This window comes from Catharus ustulatus, chromosome 1, assembly GCF_009819885.2.
Source record: "Catharus ustulatus isolate bCatUst1 chromosome 1, bCatUst1.pri.v2, whole genome shotgun sequence".
Classification (NCBI taxonomy): domain Eukaryota; kingdom Metazoa; phylum Chordata; class Aves; order Passeriformes; family Turdidae; genus Catharus; species Catharus ustulatus.
The window spans coordinates 45227080-45241220 of NC_046221.1; the positions used below are offsets into that span (position 1 = coordinate 45227080).

At 46.0% G+C, this 14141-nt stretch overlaps 1 protein-coding gene across 2 annotated transcripts in view; it reads left to right on the plus strand.

The window, feature by feature from the left end:
• DNAJC13 (DnaJ heat shock protein family (Hsp40) member C13) overlaps positions 1–14141 on the plus strand; it is a 64878-nt gene that overhangs the window by 23670 nt on the left and 27067 nt on the right. For both annotated transcript variants that reach the window (XR_004419453.2, XM_033072682.2), the window contains exons 17-27: positions 813–934; positions 2080–2155; positions 5854–5949; positions 6084–6227; positions 7414–7428; positions 7929–8011; positions 9191–9344; positions 11472–11575; positions 11653–11812; positions 12729–12791; positions 13126–13227. Coding sequence is in view for 1 of the 2 variants with exons in the window: in XM_033072682.2 (XP_032928573.1) it covers positions 813–934; positions 2080–2155; positions 5854–5949; positions 6084–6227; positions 7414–7428; positions 7929–8011; positions 9191–9344; positions 11472–11575; positions 11653–11812; positions 12729–12791; positions 13126–13227 (1119 nt within the window). In the remaining variant the exon portion in view is untranslated. The remainder of the gene's footprint in view (positions 1–812; positions 935–2079; positions 2156–5853; positions 5950–6083; positions 6228–7413; positions 7429–7928; positions 8012–9190; positions 9345–11471; positions 11576–11652; positions 11813–12728; positions 12792–13125; positions 13228–14141) is intronic.

The following is a 14141-nucleotide window of genomic DNA, read 5'->3' on the forward strand; positions in this document are numbered from 1 at the left end:
GATGTCAGCCTCTGTTCTTGCTTTGGCTTTAAGTTTCCATACCACACAATGTATGGGCCAAGTCCATACTTCTCAAGGGTTGCTCATGGTTGTTGCAGAGTAACCTTGCTAACTGACTCCTGACGCTTCCTGGGTTGAAATTCAGGGCTTAAGTTAGTGCCTCATTGTATCACAATGGCTTATGCATCTGAAATCCATCTAGTACTTTCTTGGAATGGAAGTGAATGAACACTTGAAATAGAGGTATTCCAAATCTTCAAGTTACCAGCGATATACATGATAATGTATAAAGTAAAAGTTACTGTGTTTATTAAAAGTCCTTTAGATGAGTAAAAATATTGCAAAAACTTTTCCTTATTCATTGTGACTAATGTATTTTGACTGAGTGGCAGTCTTACCCATGTGGCTGCCTGAACTGAACAGCAGCCATAATCTTAAATGATTACTGTCAGTAAAAGTCAAGCAACAGGCAATTGTGTGTGGCTGCCATTCTTTGTTTAATTGTAATTTATAATTGCAGTGTGAAAATTCTACTGCAGCCTCCTGATGTATGATGGGAGACAGCCATCCTGCCCTCTTCAGTTACTGTCCTCATAGATGTAACTACCAGTTATCTGGTCCATGGCTTTACTACAGCATTGAGCTGTTGCTGTTGAGAGCTTTGACTTAAAACCTGTCATAGTCTAGCTTCTGGTTTTTTTAATATTAGTGGGCATAATTGATGGTCAGGAAGGCCTTGGAACTGTAGACTGAGATAAAAGCAGCTTAACTAAGATTCTTTCTTTAGTAATCATCTTGCCCTGTTTCCAAAGGAAGGAGACAAAGAGATTGCTACCAAAATGCAAGATCTTGCCCTCAGTGAAGGTGCCTTACCTCGTCACTTGCACACTGCTATGTTTACAATAAGCACAGATCAGAGGATGCTTACAAATAGGTATGTCCATCTCACTTGATATATCATGTTTAAAAAAATCTAAGTAATGACCTAGCAAACATTGGGAGGTCAGGGAAGAAAAGTTGCAGTTCTTCAGGAGAATATTTTCTTTAGCAGCAGGTACGTTTTAGTTGAGCAGGCTTCAGAATGCAGCCACTTAATAAACCTTTGATATTTTTTATTTGTTAATGTGGGCTTGGGTTGGTTACTTGTTAATGGCTCAAGTTTTGATTTTTATTTCTTATAATTCAGGGAAAGAAAAGGCAAGTAGAGTGTTTGGAACTTGTAAGAAGTTTCAGTTTGTACTGTACAACTGTTTAAAAATGGGTGTGTACATCTCAGACATCTCTCATGCAGTTAGGGTCACCCATCCTATCTGAGAGAGAAGTTTTCTCACAGAAATTATTCCCTGAATCAACAGTCAGTAGAACTTGTGATCTCTGAATGTATGCTGTGGAAGATGAGTGGTGATTCAATTATTTCCACCCAAATGCAAGATTATAGAAGCTTTAGCTGTGAATTCCTGAGGTGCTTAGAGTTGGTAAGGAATGTAGGGGCAAGTGGAGCTTATTGTCACTGTGTATCATCCAGGAGAGGGCTGGTATGAAACCATCTGTCATGCTAGTTCTGTTTGGTGCTAGTACTTACAATGTGCTTGTAGCAATGCTTCAGTTCAGTGCAGTAGAATCCTAGTGACAAATGTTGGCAGAGAGCATCAGTTGGCATAGAAGTCAGGCTCCCAGAAAGGCTTTTCTAGCCAGTAACTGTTAAGAACTTCAGGTAGAGCATGTAGCAGTTCTTGATGGCTTCTAGCCTGTTAACTTTAGCTGTAGCTTAAGGTTGGCTGAATAAACTTACACTCGATTATTAGATATTTCTGCTCTATTGCTCAAGTGTTCTTTGAGGTGTAGATCCAAAAGCATGTGCTGCTACTGTTACACTAACTTCATTGGAACTTCTTAAAGGCAACACTTTAAAGCATGCTGAGCATATCCTTGAACAATGTAATGCTTAGTGCTCTTACTCAAGAGCACGAAGCTCTTGCTCATTTCATTTCATCAGCATGATAAGGGTCACAGTTTAGTGGTTTAAAAATCTATTTAAAGTAGTAACTTGCAGTTTGTTAATTTCAATGGCTTTTTCAGGCAGTTAAGTAGACATTTGGTTGGCCTCTGGACAGCTGAGAACAAAACTGCTATGAATTTGTTGAAACGTATTTTGGTAAGTAAAAACGGAATATGGAGTAGCAAAAGAATAGAATAGGAAAGCTTGCAGTATCAAAGTTGGGACAGTCTATATAGTAAGCATAGTCTCTTTTCCTTTCAAGGGGAAGGTCTTGCCTGGGAGATCAGCAGTCTGGCATCTGCAAATTAAAGGATATTGATGTCTAGTTCCAAACATCTTGTACTCTAAAAATTTTCTGTTACTTCCCTGATACTTTTTAAAATACTTTGACACAAAACTTAAAAATAAGGTGTCTTAACTTCTTTTTCTTGATTAAAAAGACAAAAATGTGGGAGACATTGTAAGCATGTCTCTAAAACTTTGTTGTGCTAATAATAAATTAAGGTATTAAGAATTCTGTCTATGCTTTCATGCCTTGCCTGTCCAACTTTGTTTGCTTGTAACTTGGTTAAATTTACATGTTGTTAGTTCATATGCTGATCATTAATATGTTCTTTCACCCTTACAACCTGCTGAGTGCTTCTTGCTTAAGTTACAGTAATTTCACGAATACAAGCCGCACCAATTTGACCAAAATTTTGGTGGAAACCCGCAAGTGCGGCCAATATTCCGGGGCGGCTAATACATGAACAAAATTCTAAAAGCTGCCAACACGGAAGTGAGAGCCCGCGGCAGCCCCAAGCCAAGCTGGAGCCCGGCCGGCCCCGGCTGAGGTGGGAAAGCCTGGCAGAGGCGGGGCCAGCAGTGTGGGGGCGGGCGGCAGAGCCTGAGCCAGCAGGGCGGGGCAGGGGGGGCGGCAGAGCCCGGGCCAGCAGGGCGGGGGAGCCCGGGAGAACTGGGGCTAGCAGTGCAGGGGAGCATGGCAGAAGCAGGAAGGCCGGCGGGGGGGCTGCCTGGCAGCGGGGGAAGCCCAGCAGAATCGGGGCCAGCAGCGTGGGGGAGCCCGGCGGTGCGTGGGCCTGCAGTGCCGGCCAGGGCGAGGAAACGCAGCGGCGGTGCAGATGGGAGGGGGCGGCCGGCAAGCCTGGCAGCGGCGGCAGCGGCTGGCCCGCCGGCAGGGCGAGTACGTGAACGCAGCGGCGACGCGACCGGCATGCCTGGCAGCGGCGGCAGCGGCTGGCCCGCCGGCAGGGCGAGTACGTGAACGCAGCGGCGACGCGGCCGGCATGCCTGCCAGCGGCGGCAGCGCCTGGCCCGCCGGCAGGGCGAGTACGTGAACGCAGCGGCGACGCGGCCGGCATGCCTGGCAGCGGCGGCAGCGGCTGGCCCGCCGGCAGGGCGAGTACGAGAACGCAGCGGCGACGCGGCCAGCATGCCTGGCAGCGGCGGCAGCGGCTGGCCCGCCGGCAGGGCGAGTACGAGAACGCAGCGGCGACGCGGCCGGCATGCCTGCCAGCGGCGGCAGCGGCTGGCCCGCCGGCAGGGCGAGTACGTGAACGCAGCGGCGACGCGGCCGGCATGCCTGCCAGCGGCGGCAGCGCCTGGCCCGCCGGCAGGGCGAGTACGTGAACGCAGCGGCGGCAGCGGCCGGCATGCCTGGCAGCGGCGGCAGCGCCTGGCCCGCCGGCAGGGCGAGTACGTGAACGCAGCGGCGGCAGCGGCCGGCATACCTGCCAGCGGCGGCAGCGCCTGGCCCGCCGGCAGGGCGAGTACGTGAACGCAGCGGCGACGCGGCCGGCATGCCTGCCAGCGGCGGCAGCGCCTGGCCCGCCGGCAGGGCGAGTACGTGAACGCAGCGGCGACGCGGCCGGCATGCCTGGCAGCGGCGGCAGCGGCTGGCCCGCCGGCAGGGCGAGTACGTGAACGCAGCGGCGACGCGGCCGGCATGCCTGGCAGCGGCGGCAGCGGCTGGCCCGCCGGCAGGGCGAGTACGTGAACGCAGCGGCGACGCGGCCGGCATGCCTGGCAGCGGCGGCAGCGGCTGGCCCGCCGGCAGGGCGAGTACGAGAACGCAGCGGCGACGCGGCCGGCATGCCTGCCAGCGGCGGCAGCGCCTGGCCCGCCGGCAGGGCGAGTACGTGAACGCAGCGGCGACGCGGCCGGCATGCCTGCCAGCGGCGGCAGCGGCTGGCCCGCCGGCCGGGCGAGTACGTGAACGCAGCGGCGACGCGGCCGGCATGCCTGCCAGCGGCGGCAGCGCCTGGCCCGCCGGCAGGGCGAGTACGTGAACGCAGCGGCGACGCGGCCGGCATGCCTGGCAGCGGCGGCAGCGGCTGGCCCGCCGGCAGGGCGAGTACGAGAACGCAGCGGCGACGCGGCCGGCATGCCTGGCAGCGGCGGCAGCGGCTGGCCCGCCGGCAGGGCGAGTACGTGAACGCAGCGGCGACGCGACCGGCATGCCTGGCAGCGGCGGCAGCGGCTGGCCCGCCGGCAGGGCGAGTACGTGAACGCAGCGGCGGCAGCGCCTGGCCTGCCGGCAGGGCGAGTACGTGAACGCAGCGGCGACGCGGCCGGCATGCCTGCCAGCGGCGGCAGTGCCTGGCCCGCCGGCAGGGCGAGTACGTGAACGCAGCGGCGACGCGGCCGGCATGCCTGCCAGCGGCGGCAGCGCCTGGCCCGCCGGCAGGGCGAGTACGTGAACGCAGCGGCGACGCGGCCGGCATGCCTGGCAGCGGCGGCAGCGACTGGCCCGCCGGCAGGGCGAGTACGTGAACGCAGCGGCGACGCGGCCGGCATGCCTGCCAGCGGCGGCAGCGGCTGGCCCGCCGGCAGGGCGAGTACGTGAACGCAGTGGCGACGCGGCCGGCATGCCTGCCAGCGGCGGCAGCGGCTGGCCCGCCGGCAGGGCGAGTACGTGAACGCAGCGGCGACGCGGCCGGCATGCCTACCAGCGGCGGCAGCGGCTGGCCCGCCGGCAGGGCGAGTACGTAAACGCAGCGGCGGGGCGGTGCTGACGGGAGAGGGGGGCCAGTGAGCCCGGCGGCGGCTGCAGCACCACCCGGCCGGCCCCGTCAGCAACCATGAGCGGGCCGAACCTGCCTGGCCCCGCCCCGAGCCAGTAAAGCCCGCTATGCCGCGATCCTGTTACTAATTGGCCAATTTGTGAAAGCTGCGCACGGATTCTCGCGACGAACGAAAGTGCGGCTAATATTCGGGGTGCGGCTTATCTGTTGACAAAGACAGCAACATTGTCGAGGCACCGGGGGTGCGGCTTATAATCCGTGCGGCTTGTATTCGTGAAACTACTGTACTTCAGTGAAGTTAGTTCAATGAATGGTGTTGTAAGAAATTATTCTGTCTGGGAAATTACCAGCTTTTAATTTCAAAATTCCTTCATTTTTGGCAGAGCAGACTGTCCTGATCTTGGTTGCTATCGTATGGCAAGCTTAGTCAAAAAAGACTGTCCCATCTCTAATATCACATGTAACATTTAGTTCATATCAGAGGATATAAAACTATTCTAGTGTTATTCATCCCTCTCAGTATTGCCCTGGGATCTACTCTTTTCTTCCTGTATTCTTTAGGTGCATTATGTGCTGCTTTAGGAAATGGGATATAGCCAAGAGTTCTGCTGCATTGAAGCCAATAATATGTCTCTCTTGAGCAGTTCTATTGAGGATGGTGGCATTTTGTTAATCACAGCAAAAAAAATACTTTAGCTTTACATATTTACTTTAAAGTAGAATATGAATTCTGTTTTGAAATCTCTGATTTAAAGAAATTGTTATTACCTAATGTGATTGTTTCTGTTCATTAGCCACATGTGTGCTTACACTGGTTTTAAATGTTTTTAGCCACCAGGTTTGCTGGCATACCTTGACAGTGCTGATCCTGTTCCTGAAAAAGATGCTGATAGAATGCATGTTAGAGATAACTTAAAAATTGCAACTGTAAGTAACTGTACTTATCTTACCTAATCCATTATTATAGATGTACAGTCTTGGTGACTTTTCTAATACAGACGCTTGACTGCTGAATTGATCTGCAGCAAACACAGCTATAAGTAATTGGTTTTATTCTGCAGGATCAGTATGGCAAGTTTAATAAAGTGCCAGAGTGGCAGAGGCTGGCTGGAAAAGCTGCAAAGGAGGTTGAAAAATTTGCCAAAGAGAAAGTGGATCTAGTCTTGATGCACTGGAGAGATCGAATGGGCATAGCTCAGAAAGAGGTAAAAGTATTTAAAACGTTTGGTTTGAGTAACTTGACTAAGTCGCACTTGAGTGTCAGAACACATGCTCAAATAGTAAAGAAGCATTGTGATGTGAGAGTTCTCCTTACTTTTAGAAAACTCTCTACTTTTTACTATTCTTGGGTTGGAAATGGGTTCCAGGGAGAACGTAAAGCAGGCAAATGAATTCCTTCAGCATATGTATTAAGCTTTAAGCAACCTTATCAAACTGCAGTGCAGCCTAAATGCATTTCTTGTGAGATAATTACACTGGATAAAATTCCTTGAAGTGTGGCAAAACCAACTTTTGAAGTATATTTAAAAGAAACAGAATATTCATTCCATTCAAAATTATGTACTTTACACCAGTAAAATTTTTGTTATGGAATCTGTTTGAAGAATCATAGAATAACCTGGGTTGGAAGGGACCTTAAACATCATCTAGTTCTATTCCCCCTGCCCTGGACAGGGAGACCATTTTAGGATTCACTTGAATATAGGTATCTTGGTGCTTAAAGGGCACAAGACTGTACCTAAGGTCACGATTGAGACTGAAGTAATAAATAATTGTTTTGATCTGATATTCTAACAGGAGAGCTTAAACACTGCTTGAATTCTTACTGTTGTGCTCCTTTTTCTTTTGGTTTTATTGCCATGTTCTAAATGACAAACTTCCAATTATGAAGTGTTTCCCTTAACTTTCTGTAGTATATTGACTGAGCTTGTTTTTATGCATTCTGGAAGTGAAGCAATCTGTTTTACATGCAAGGAAGGATGAAAAGCACAATGCAGAGTATTGAAAATACCTGACTTTTTACTTGTTCTGATGTAGCAGTAAGCTTTAATTTAGGAAAATCTAGCTCAAGTTTGATGTAGAATGTATTACACTAGTTTGACAGTAATATTTCTGAAATAATGGTGAATTAGGTTCAAAACAGGAGAAATGAAGAAATGTGAAAAGCAGTGGAAAGTCAAATTGCACTTTAAACAGCTTGTCCAGATATGGAGTTTAAAGAGTCATTTTTCTATGTGGAGTTCTTAACTGTATCATTTCACAGTAAATTTGTGCAAGGGTAGCATGGAAGAGATAGTAAGAAGTTTAGTGTTACCGTTTTAAATTACTTCAGTGACTCTGGAGTGTTAAATGTATTTTTCTTTTTCTTCCAATTTTTTTTTTCATAATCAGGACAGAAACAATATGGTGAGTCTGTCTATCTCTTGTCACTTGTGTGGACTCTGTTGCTCAGACTTCTACTTGCATGTGATACCTCATGTAGATGATAACACTTATTTCATGCTTCATCAAAATAGGGAATCTTTCAGTGACCAAGTATGGCTTGGTTTCATTTTTTGACTTCCTTTAGCTCTTTCTTTTTAAGAGGAAAACATTCTTCATGTGGGTTTTCACCTCCATCAGTTTTAGAGCTGATGAATGCCTATGGTGGTGGGAATTAAGCTTTTCTCTGATAACTTGCTTCTAAACAAATGATTTCTCAAACAGCTAAAAGGTTCTTTGGCATGATGTACAAATAACACTTGTGAAAGTATGTTGCTGCTACTCATTAGAAAAGGAGACATTATTAAAGAGGCTTAACTTAGTGTGGTTTTTGAAGGAGTGTAAAAAATCCAGACTTATATTTTAAAAGGGGAAAATGGGAGGTATCTGCCTCTACTAACTTGTGAAATTCGTTTTTTTTGCAGAACATTATTCAAAAACCAGTGATATTAAGGAAACGGCGCCAAAGAATAAAAATAGAAGCAAACTGGGATCTCTTCTATTACAGGTGAAAATACTAAAGTTAATATGGTGGTCTCAGATACAAGTTTTTAATCTGGTTGGATATTTTTGTTAATATCTTCTGAGTTTCTGGGACTTCCAGTTTCTGCCTGCCTTGAGACAGTGCAAGTGTTTTACAACAGGTACTTACTAAAAACCCCCTAAGCTATACTTAGGGATTTCATTTGTCTTTAGGAAAGGGAGGAATTTAGAAAGCTTCTGAAATATTATCAAACTGCGTAATTTTTTCCTTTGAACCAAAAGGAAGAGTAAATAAACTGCAGGTGCAAATCTGCATGGTATTGGAGGACAAGTGAAGTAGCACTGGAAAGCATTGTAGTTTGATGGTACATCAACCTGTGACCTACTCAAGATGTTGTAACTTGAATTGGAACAAATACAGCTTAAAGCAGGGCAAGAGAAAGAACATGGATACTGGATTTTAAATAGTGCCACAGGTCCTAAATGCAACTTACCTGTGAGTTCCTGTAACTGTCAAAGTTTACAAGGGAGGGGCTTCCGTCTGAAAAAGATATATTACTTTGGCTAGGACCCTCTGTGTTAAGTACACTAATAAAGCTTGGCTTGGCTAACAAACTGTGTAAGCAAGCTTGGGGAAATTCCATAAACCTAACTGCTTGATGTTTCTAAATGTCAAGTACAGTTTCATGAAAAGAAGATTTGTGTGCTCCTAAACCTTTGGTGTTAAAGTTCATTCTCAGTCTTTGACTCCAAAGGCTGTGTTGGTAACTGCTGCTGAAGAATGTGCACTCACTGTTTTGTGACACTTCAGACATAAACTTTTATTTTACTGCATGAGCTACTTTCTTATGTTGTTGTTGTTGTTTTAAAACGCAGCTGGTATGTGCATGTGAGCTGCTCTGGATTGTTTACCTGTAGCCCTTACTGGCTTACAGTGAATCACTCACATGTCTCCTGGTCATCAGCTACATGCAGATGGCAAACTCGGCCCAAAGGCATGACACAGTCTAGGCTGGCCTCCATGGCTATGAAAACAGTATACAAGTGAACAACTGCAATTACTGTAACAAACTGGAGACCGCTGCTCTCTGCCTTCTAATTAAGATCCATTAATGCTAAAAATCTCCCCCAGCTTGCCAGCTGAATCTTGTCTGCTTTTCAGATAATGTTTTGGGGGGGTTAAACTATGTAACTTCTTTCTTAGATTTGTTCAGGATCATGCTAGATCAAACTTGATTTGGAACTTCAAAACACGGGAAGAACTGAGAGACACTCTTGAGTCTGAGATGAGAGCATTTAATATTGACAGAGAACTTGGTAGTGCTAATGTTATCTCATGGAACCACCACGAGTTTGAGGTAAATAGGACAAAATACATCTGTAAATTATTTCTACTTGAAATGTCACTTCTGTCTCTTATTCCACAAGTGAATGTTCTGTTGATGATCCCTGACTACAAGCTAGAATTTTTTGGGGGTAATGGAATCAACTGCTAAGGCTTAAATCAGTGCACAGGTACTACTGTCCAGTGTCACTGTGCAAAACATAAGACTCTTTATCCTGACAAATGGTGCTGTAGAGATGAAGCATTTATCAGAATCCATGGTGTATTCTTGCACTGAGACAAGAGTTGGTCTTTACACTGTTGTCCAGCTAAGTTGTACTTGTTTTTGAGAGTGTTGTATCAGAATTGTTTTGGGTAGTTTCAGAAGACACTTCTTCCAGATAGCAAGTTTGTTTTTGTTTCCTTCATGTTTCAGCAGTCCTGTGTCTGTTAAATACTGGGTTGCCAAATCACGAATAGGTTATGGGGCTAAATGACGCTGCATTGTAAATTATAGATGAAAGTCACTGTCATCTCATTCTAGGATCAGCAGTACCTAAAGAAAAAAAAACCTTGGATGCTTCTGCAGACAATCAGTATGGTCCTGATTTGGCTTTCTCAAAACATCTTGCAAGATGTTTTCAAGTCATGTGCTAATAAACACTTCCTGTACTGTTCTCTTATCTTTTGTGGTTCCAAAGAAAAATGTGGTTTTAATTAATGTGTAATGCTTAAGCAAAGCAAGGCCACCTTTTAATTCAACTGTAAGATATTCCTTAGAAATTCCTATTGACATCCTTGTTCAAATATGGCTTTCTAGTGACATTTGAGCTGAGAACTATTTGTGAAATGAGAACAAACTTGGTTTGGAGAATTTCTCAGCTGACTACTCTGCAAACGAGGAAGAACTGCAGGACATCAGGCTAATGCTTTATGAGAAAACAATTTTTATGTATGCAGTTTATCCCTGTTGCACAACTATAGGTTGCTTCTTACTTTGATGCAATAAATAGCTGAGACTGGGTTTAGATTGGTATTTCTTGCACTGGCATTTGTATTTCAAGGTTTCCTTCAGGTATAGGCCAGGCACGGGACTTCTGGGTATCACAGTGTCCACTATCCCAACTTTTTAGCGCTGCAAACTGGGACAGAATCAGAAGTACTGACTTGAAACTTAGTAATACACACTTCCCCCCTGTACTCTAGCCTCCTGTGTGGCTTTGTGCTACTGGAATGTATCAGTAACATTCTTGCAGCTACAACCCTGGATACTTTGGGACTGGATTGAGCAGCTGCTGTCTCACAAATTTGCTTTCAAATACTAATAGATACGTTATTGGACTATGCTGTAAGTATTTGAACTACATAGTGGTGACAAAGGCTTTTCTATCAACTGTGGAGCCTGTCACTTTGCAAAGGGGGATACTGGCTTGAGACTCCTCTAAAAGCATACTAATTAGTGGGATATCTTTGTATGGTATGCCGTGATCAAATCTGGAGTTAACTTTGTGGTTTCTTGATAGTAATCTGCAAACTGTAGATAAGAAAAGATGCTGTAGAGTGGCTTTTGTTGTATAATTGAAGTGCTTGCCAAATGCTTGTTACCACTGAACATTGAGACATTGGTTAAATTTGATGTAGTTGCTCTGAGGTTAATGATGCCTTTTATTGTGCAATTTTACTTCAACTTCTTGTTACGTGAACTGATGCCTCTAGGCCTTTATTATCCAGCACAACAGCAAGTATAACTAGTAATTAGGTCATGCTTGTGTTTCATACTTGCAGTAACATTAAATGAAATACCTTGTAGTGGAATAACTACTTATTAAAACTTGAGTAACTGAATGCATCATGTGTTATCCAAGTTTAGTTAATAAAACCAGCTGGTAGTAGAAACTAGTTAAAGGCTGGAAATGGAGATTTCAATAAGATGTGAAGCTTCATTTATTCAGGGGGGGCAGCAACAACCAATGGCTTTTGTCTTGTAGATGTGTGTTTTCTTTAACAAAAAACTTGCAGATTTCAGTTTTCCTGCAACTTAGGAGAGGTTGGTAACCTTGTTGAGTTTTTAGATGCAATTGAACCCATTACTGTTATGCAAGCAAAAACTTACTGAAGGAGAAATAATATTTAGCGTTAAGTAAGGTGTTCTGTGTTACAGGTGAAATATGAATGCCTTTCTGAGGAAATAAAAATAGGGGATTATTATCTAAGATTGCTGCTGGAAGAAGATGAAACTGAAGCAAGTGGAGCAATCAAAAGATCGTGAGACATTATTCAAACCTTATCTCATTCCTAAGGTCATGTGTGTTTTCTTTACTAAAATCTCATTTCTTTTTTAGATATGAATTCTTCAATGAACTCTACCATCGCTTCTTGCTTACCCCAAAAGTAAATATGAAATGCTTATGTCTGCAAGCATTGGCCATCGTTTATGGAAGGTGTCATGAAGAAATAGGACCATTTTCTGATACTAAGTACATTGTTGGAATGTTAGAAAGGGTAAGAATTATTTTAAATTACTGGATATCGTAGCTAACATGCTGCTAGTCCAACATATGTTCAGATCCTTTAAGTTACTGTGAAACCCAAGTTTTGGGTTTACAGAATGTGAATACTTTTTTCCATGCTGTCAACAGCTGTTTTTATTATCTTCCTTTGTTTCAGTTTCATTACAGTGTAACTAAAAAACGTGCTGATTGTAGAGCTATTTCACACTAGTCTCTTTGAAACCAACAAAATGGAGATGCTTTATAAGAGGAAAACCTTGTTCCATATCACATTATTTCAAATTACTGACTTTGAGTTGTAGCCCCAGACCTAATGAAAGCTTTAGATGAGCACATGTGATGGATTAGATTTGTAGTAGTAGCTGCTTTGCCTATTAAATGGCTGTTATGTCTGTGAAACATAACTTATGTCTGACAACTGATCCAGCTTGCAAAAATAAATTTCCATGCAGTCTGAAGGAGGAGTTCTTTCCTTGCATCAGCGTGGGTTTTGGCTGTTGCAAGTAAAACTGAACCAGTGTAGTCCCTTTTTTATTCTACCTTGAGCTTTGATAATATCACAGGGATGTAATATCAAAGACCGTCTACTGACGGTCTACTGTCTACTGACTAAAAGCATTCTTTTTTTCTCTTTTGCTTGTTTTAACTGGTTCACTGCAAATCCAAACATAGTCCTGATAGACTTAGCAGAATAGTGGGTTTGATCCAGGGCAACAGCAGTGTTGGAGGGCAACAAGGCCTTTGCTCCTCAGTGGCAGAAAACTACCTTTATTAGCTGTGCATGAAACTGAATCAGCAGTTTTCTGGGCATGAAAAAACAATATGGGGCTTTGCAGCTGTATTGACTTTTGAAGGTAACTTCTAGTATTTGCTATGAAATACTGACTTGTTCTTTTCTGCTCCAACAGTGCACTGACAGGCTTGAGCGGGACAGATTGATCCTGTTCCTCAACAAGTTGATCCTTAATAAGGTAAAATGGATATGTGCATTTAACAGCGGTCTTTTGACTGTATAAAATAGTCTGAACTAGTATTTCAGAGTTAACTTGAACAAAAATTGAAGTTTTAGGAGGAAGTTTTAGAAAAAGGTGTGATACAGCTTTCTGTAGTATGATAGCTGTTGTTTACTAGTGAGAAAGTTGAAGGAAACTCGTAGATATTGTGGTGATTGTACCGTTCTAGTCACTTTAGAGAATTAGACTTTTTTTTGAGGTCACTTCTTACTTGAATAAAACTGTTCAATGATTAATTGCAGCAATGCTTATCTAGAAAATGCTTGTGGTAACTCAGTTCATTTGTTAACAGAGAAATGTGAAGGACCTTATGGATTCAAATGGTATCAGAATTCTTGTAGATCTTCTTACTCTGGCACATCTTCACACGAGCAGAGCTACTGTCCCTTTGCAGGTACAGGACCTTTGTTTCTTACTATTCATATATTACAGTAATTTCACGACCATAAGGCGCACTGGACTATAAGGCGCACCCCCCGGGAGTCGGCAAAATTCGTGACTTTGTAGATCGTATAAGGCGCACTGGACTATAGGGCGCACTTTTTTTTTGCCATGCCGCGTGCAACAAAGTAATGAATTAGTAACGGAAACCCGCGATCATGGAGTTTATTGGCAGGGGCTTAGTTTGAAAACATTTTTCACAGATCAGTGTAGGCTTTCAAAGGCAGCCCCAGGCACCCTCCCCGTGCAGTGGGCCCTGGCACTCCTGCCTGCCCCCGGTGCCGGCAGGCGCAGTTCGGCGCAGCCGCCGGGCCGCCTCCCCCTTGCGGCTCCCTGCTGCTTTGGTGGTGTTCCCCCTTGCAGCTTTGCGGAGCCACCGTGCCGTTCCCTCGCTCAGCTCGGCGCTCCTGCCATGCCATTCCCTCGCTCGGCACTCCTGTCGTGCCGTTCCCCCTCGCGGCTCCATTGTGCCACCATGCTGTTCCCCCTTGCAGCTCCGCGGAGCCGACCTGCCACCCGTCCCTCGCTCGGCTCAGCAGCGCCGCCGCTTCTTGCCCCTTTCCCGCGGCCACAGGGGCTGCGCCACTGCCGCTTTCCCGCACCCGGCGGCACTTTGCTCCCCCCGCGGCGCTTCGCTCCCCCCGCGGCCGGTGGCACCCGGTGGCTCCTTTCTCCCCCTGTGTGGCTCCCTCCCTCCCCGCACAGCTTCTGCTGGCCGTGGCCGCCCGCTCCCACCCCCCCTCGCGACTCGACGCTCTTGCGGCACCGCCCCCACATTGCGGCTCACACTTCCGGGTTGGCAAACGTCGCAATTTTGTCCATTATATAAGGCGCACCGGACTATAAGGCGCACTTTCGGGTTCAGGG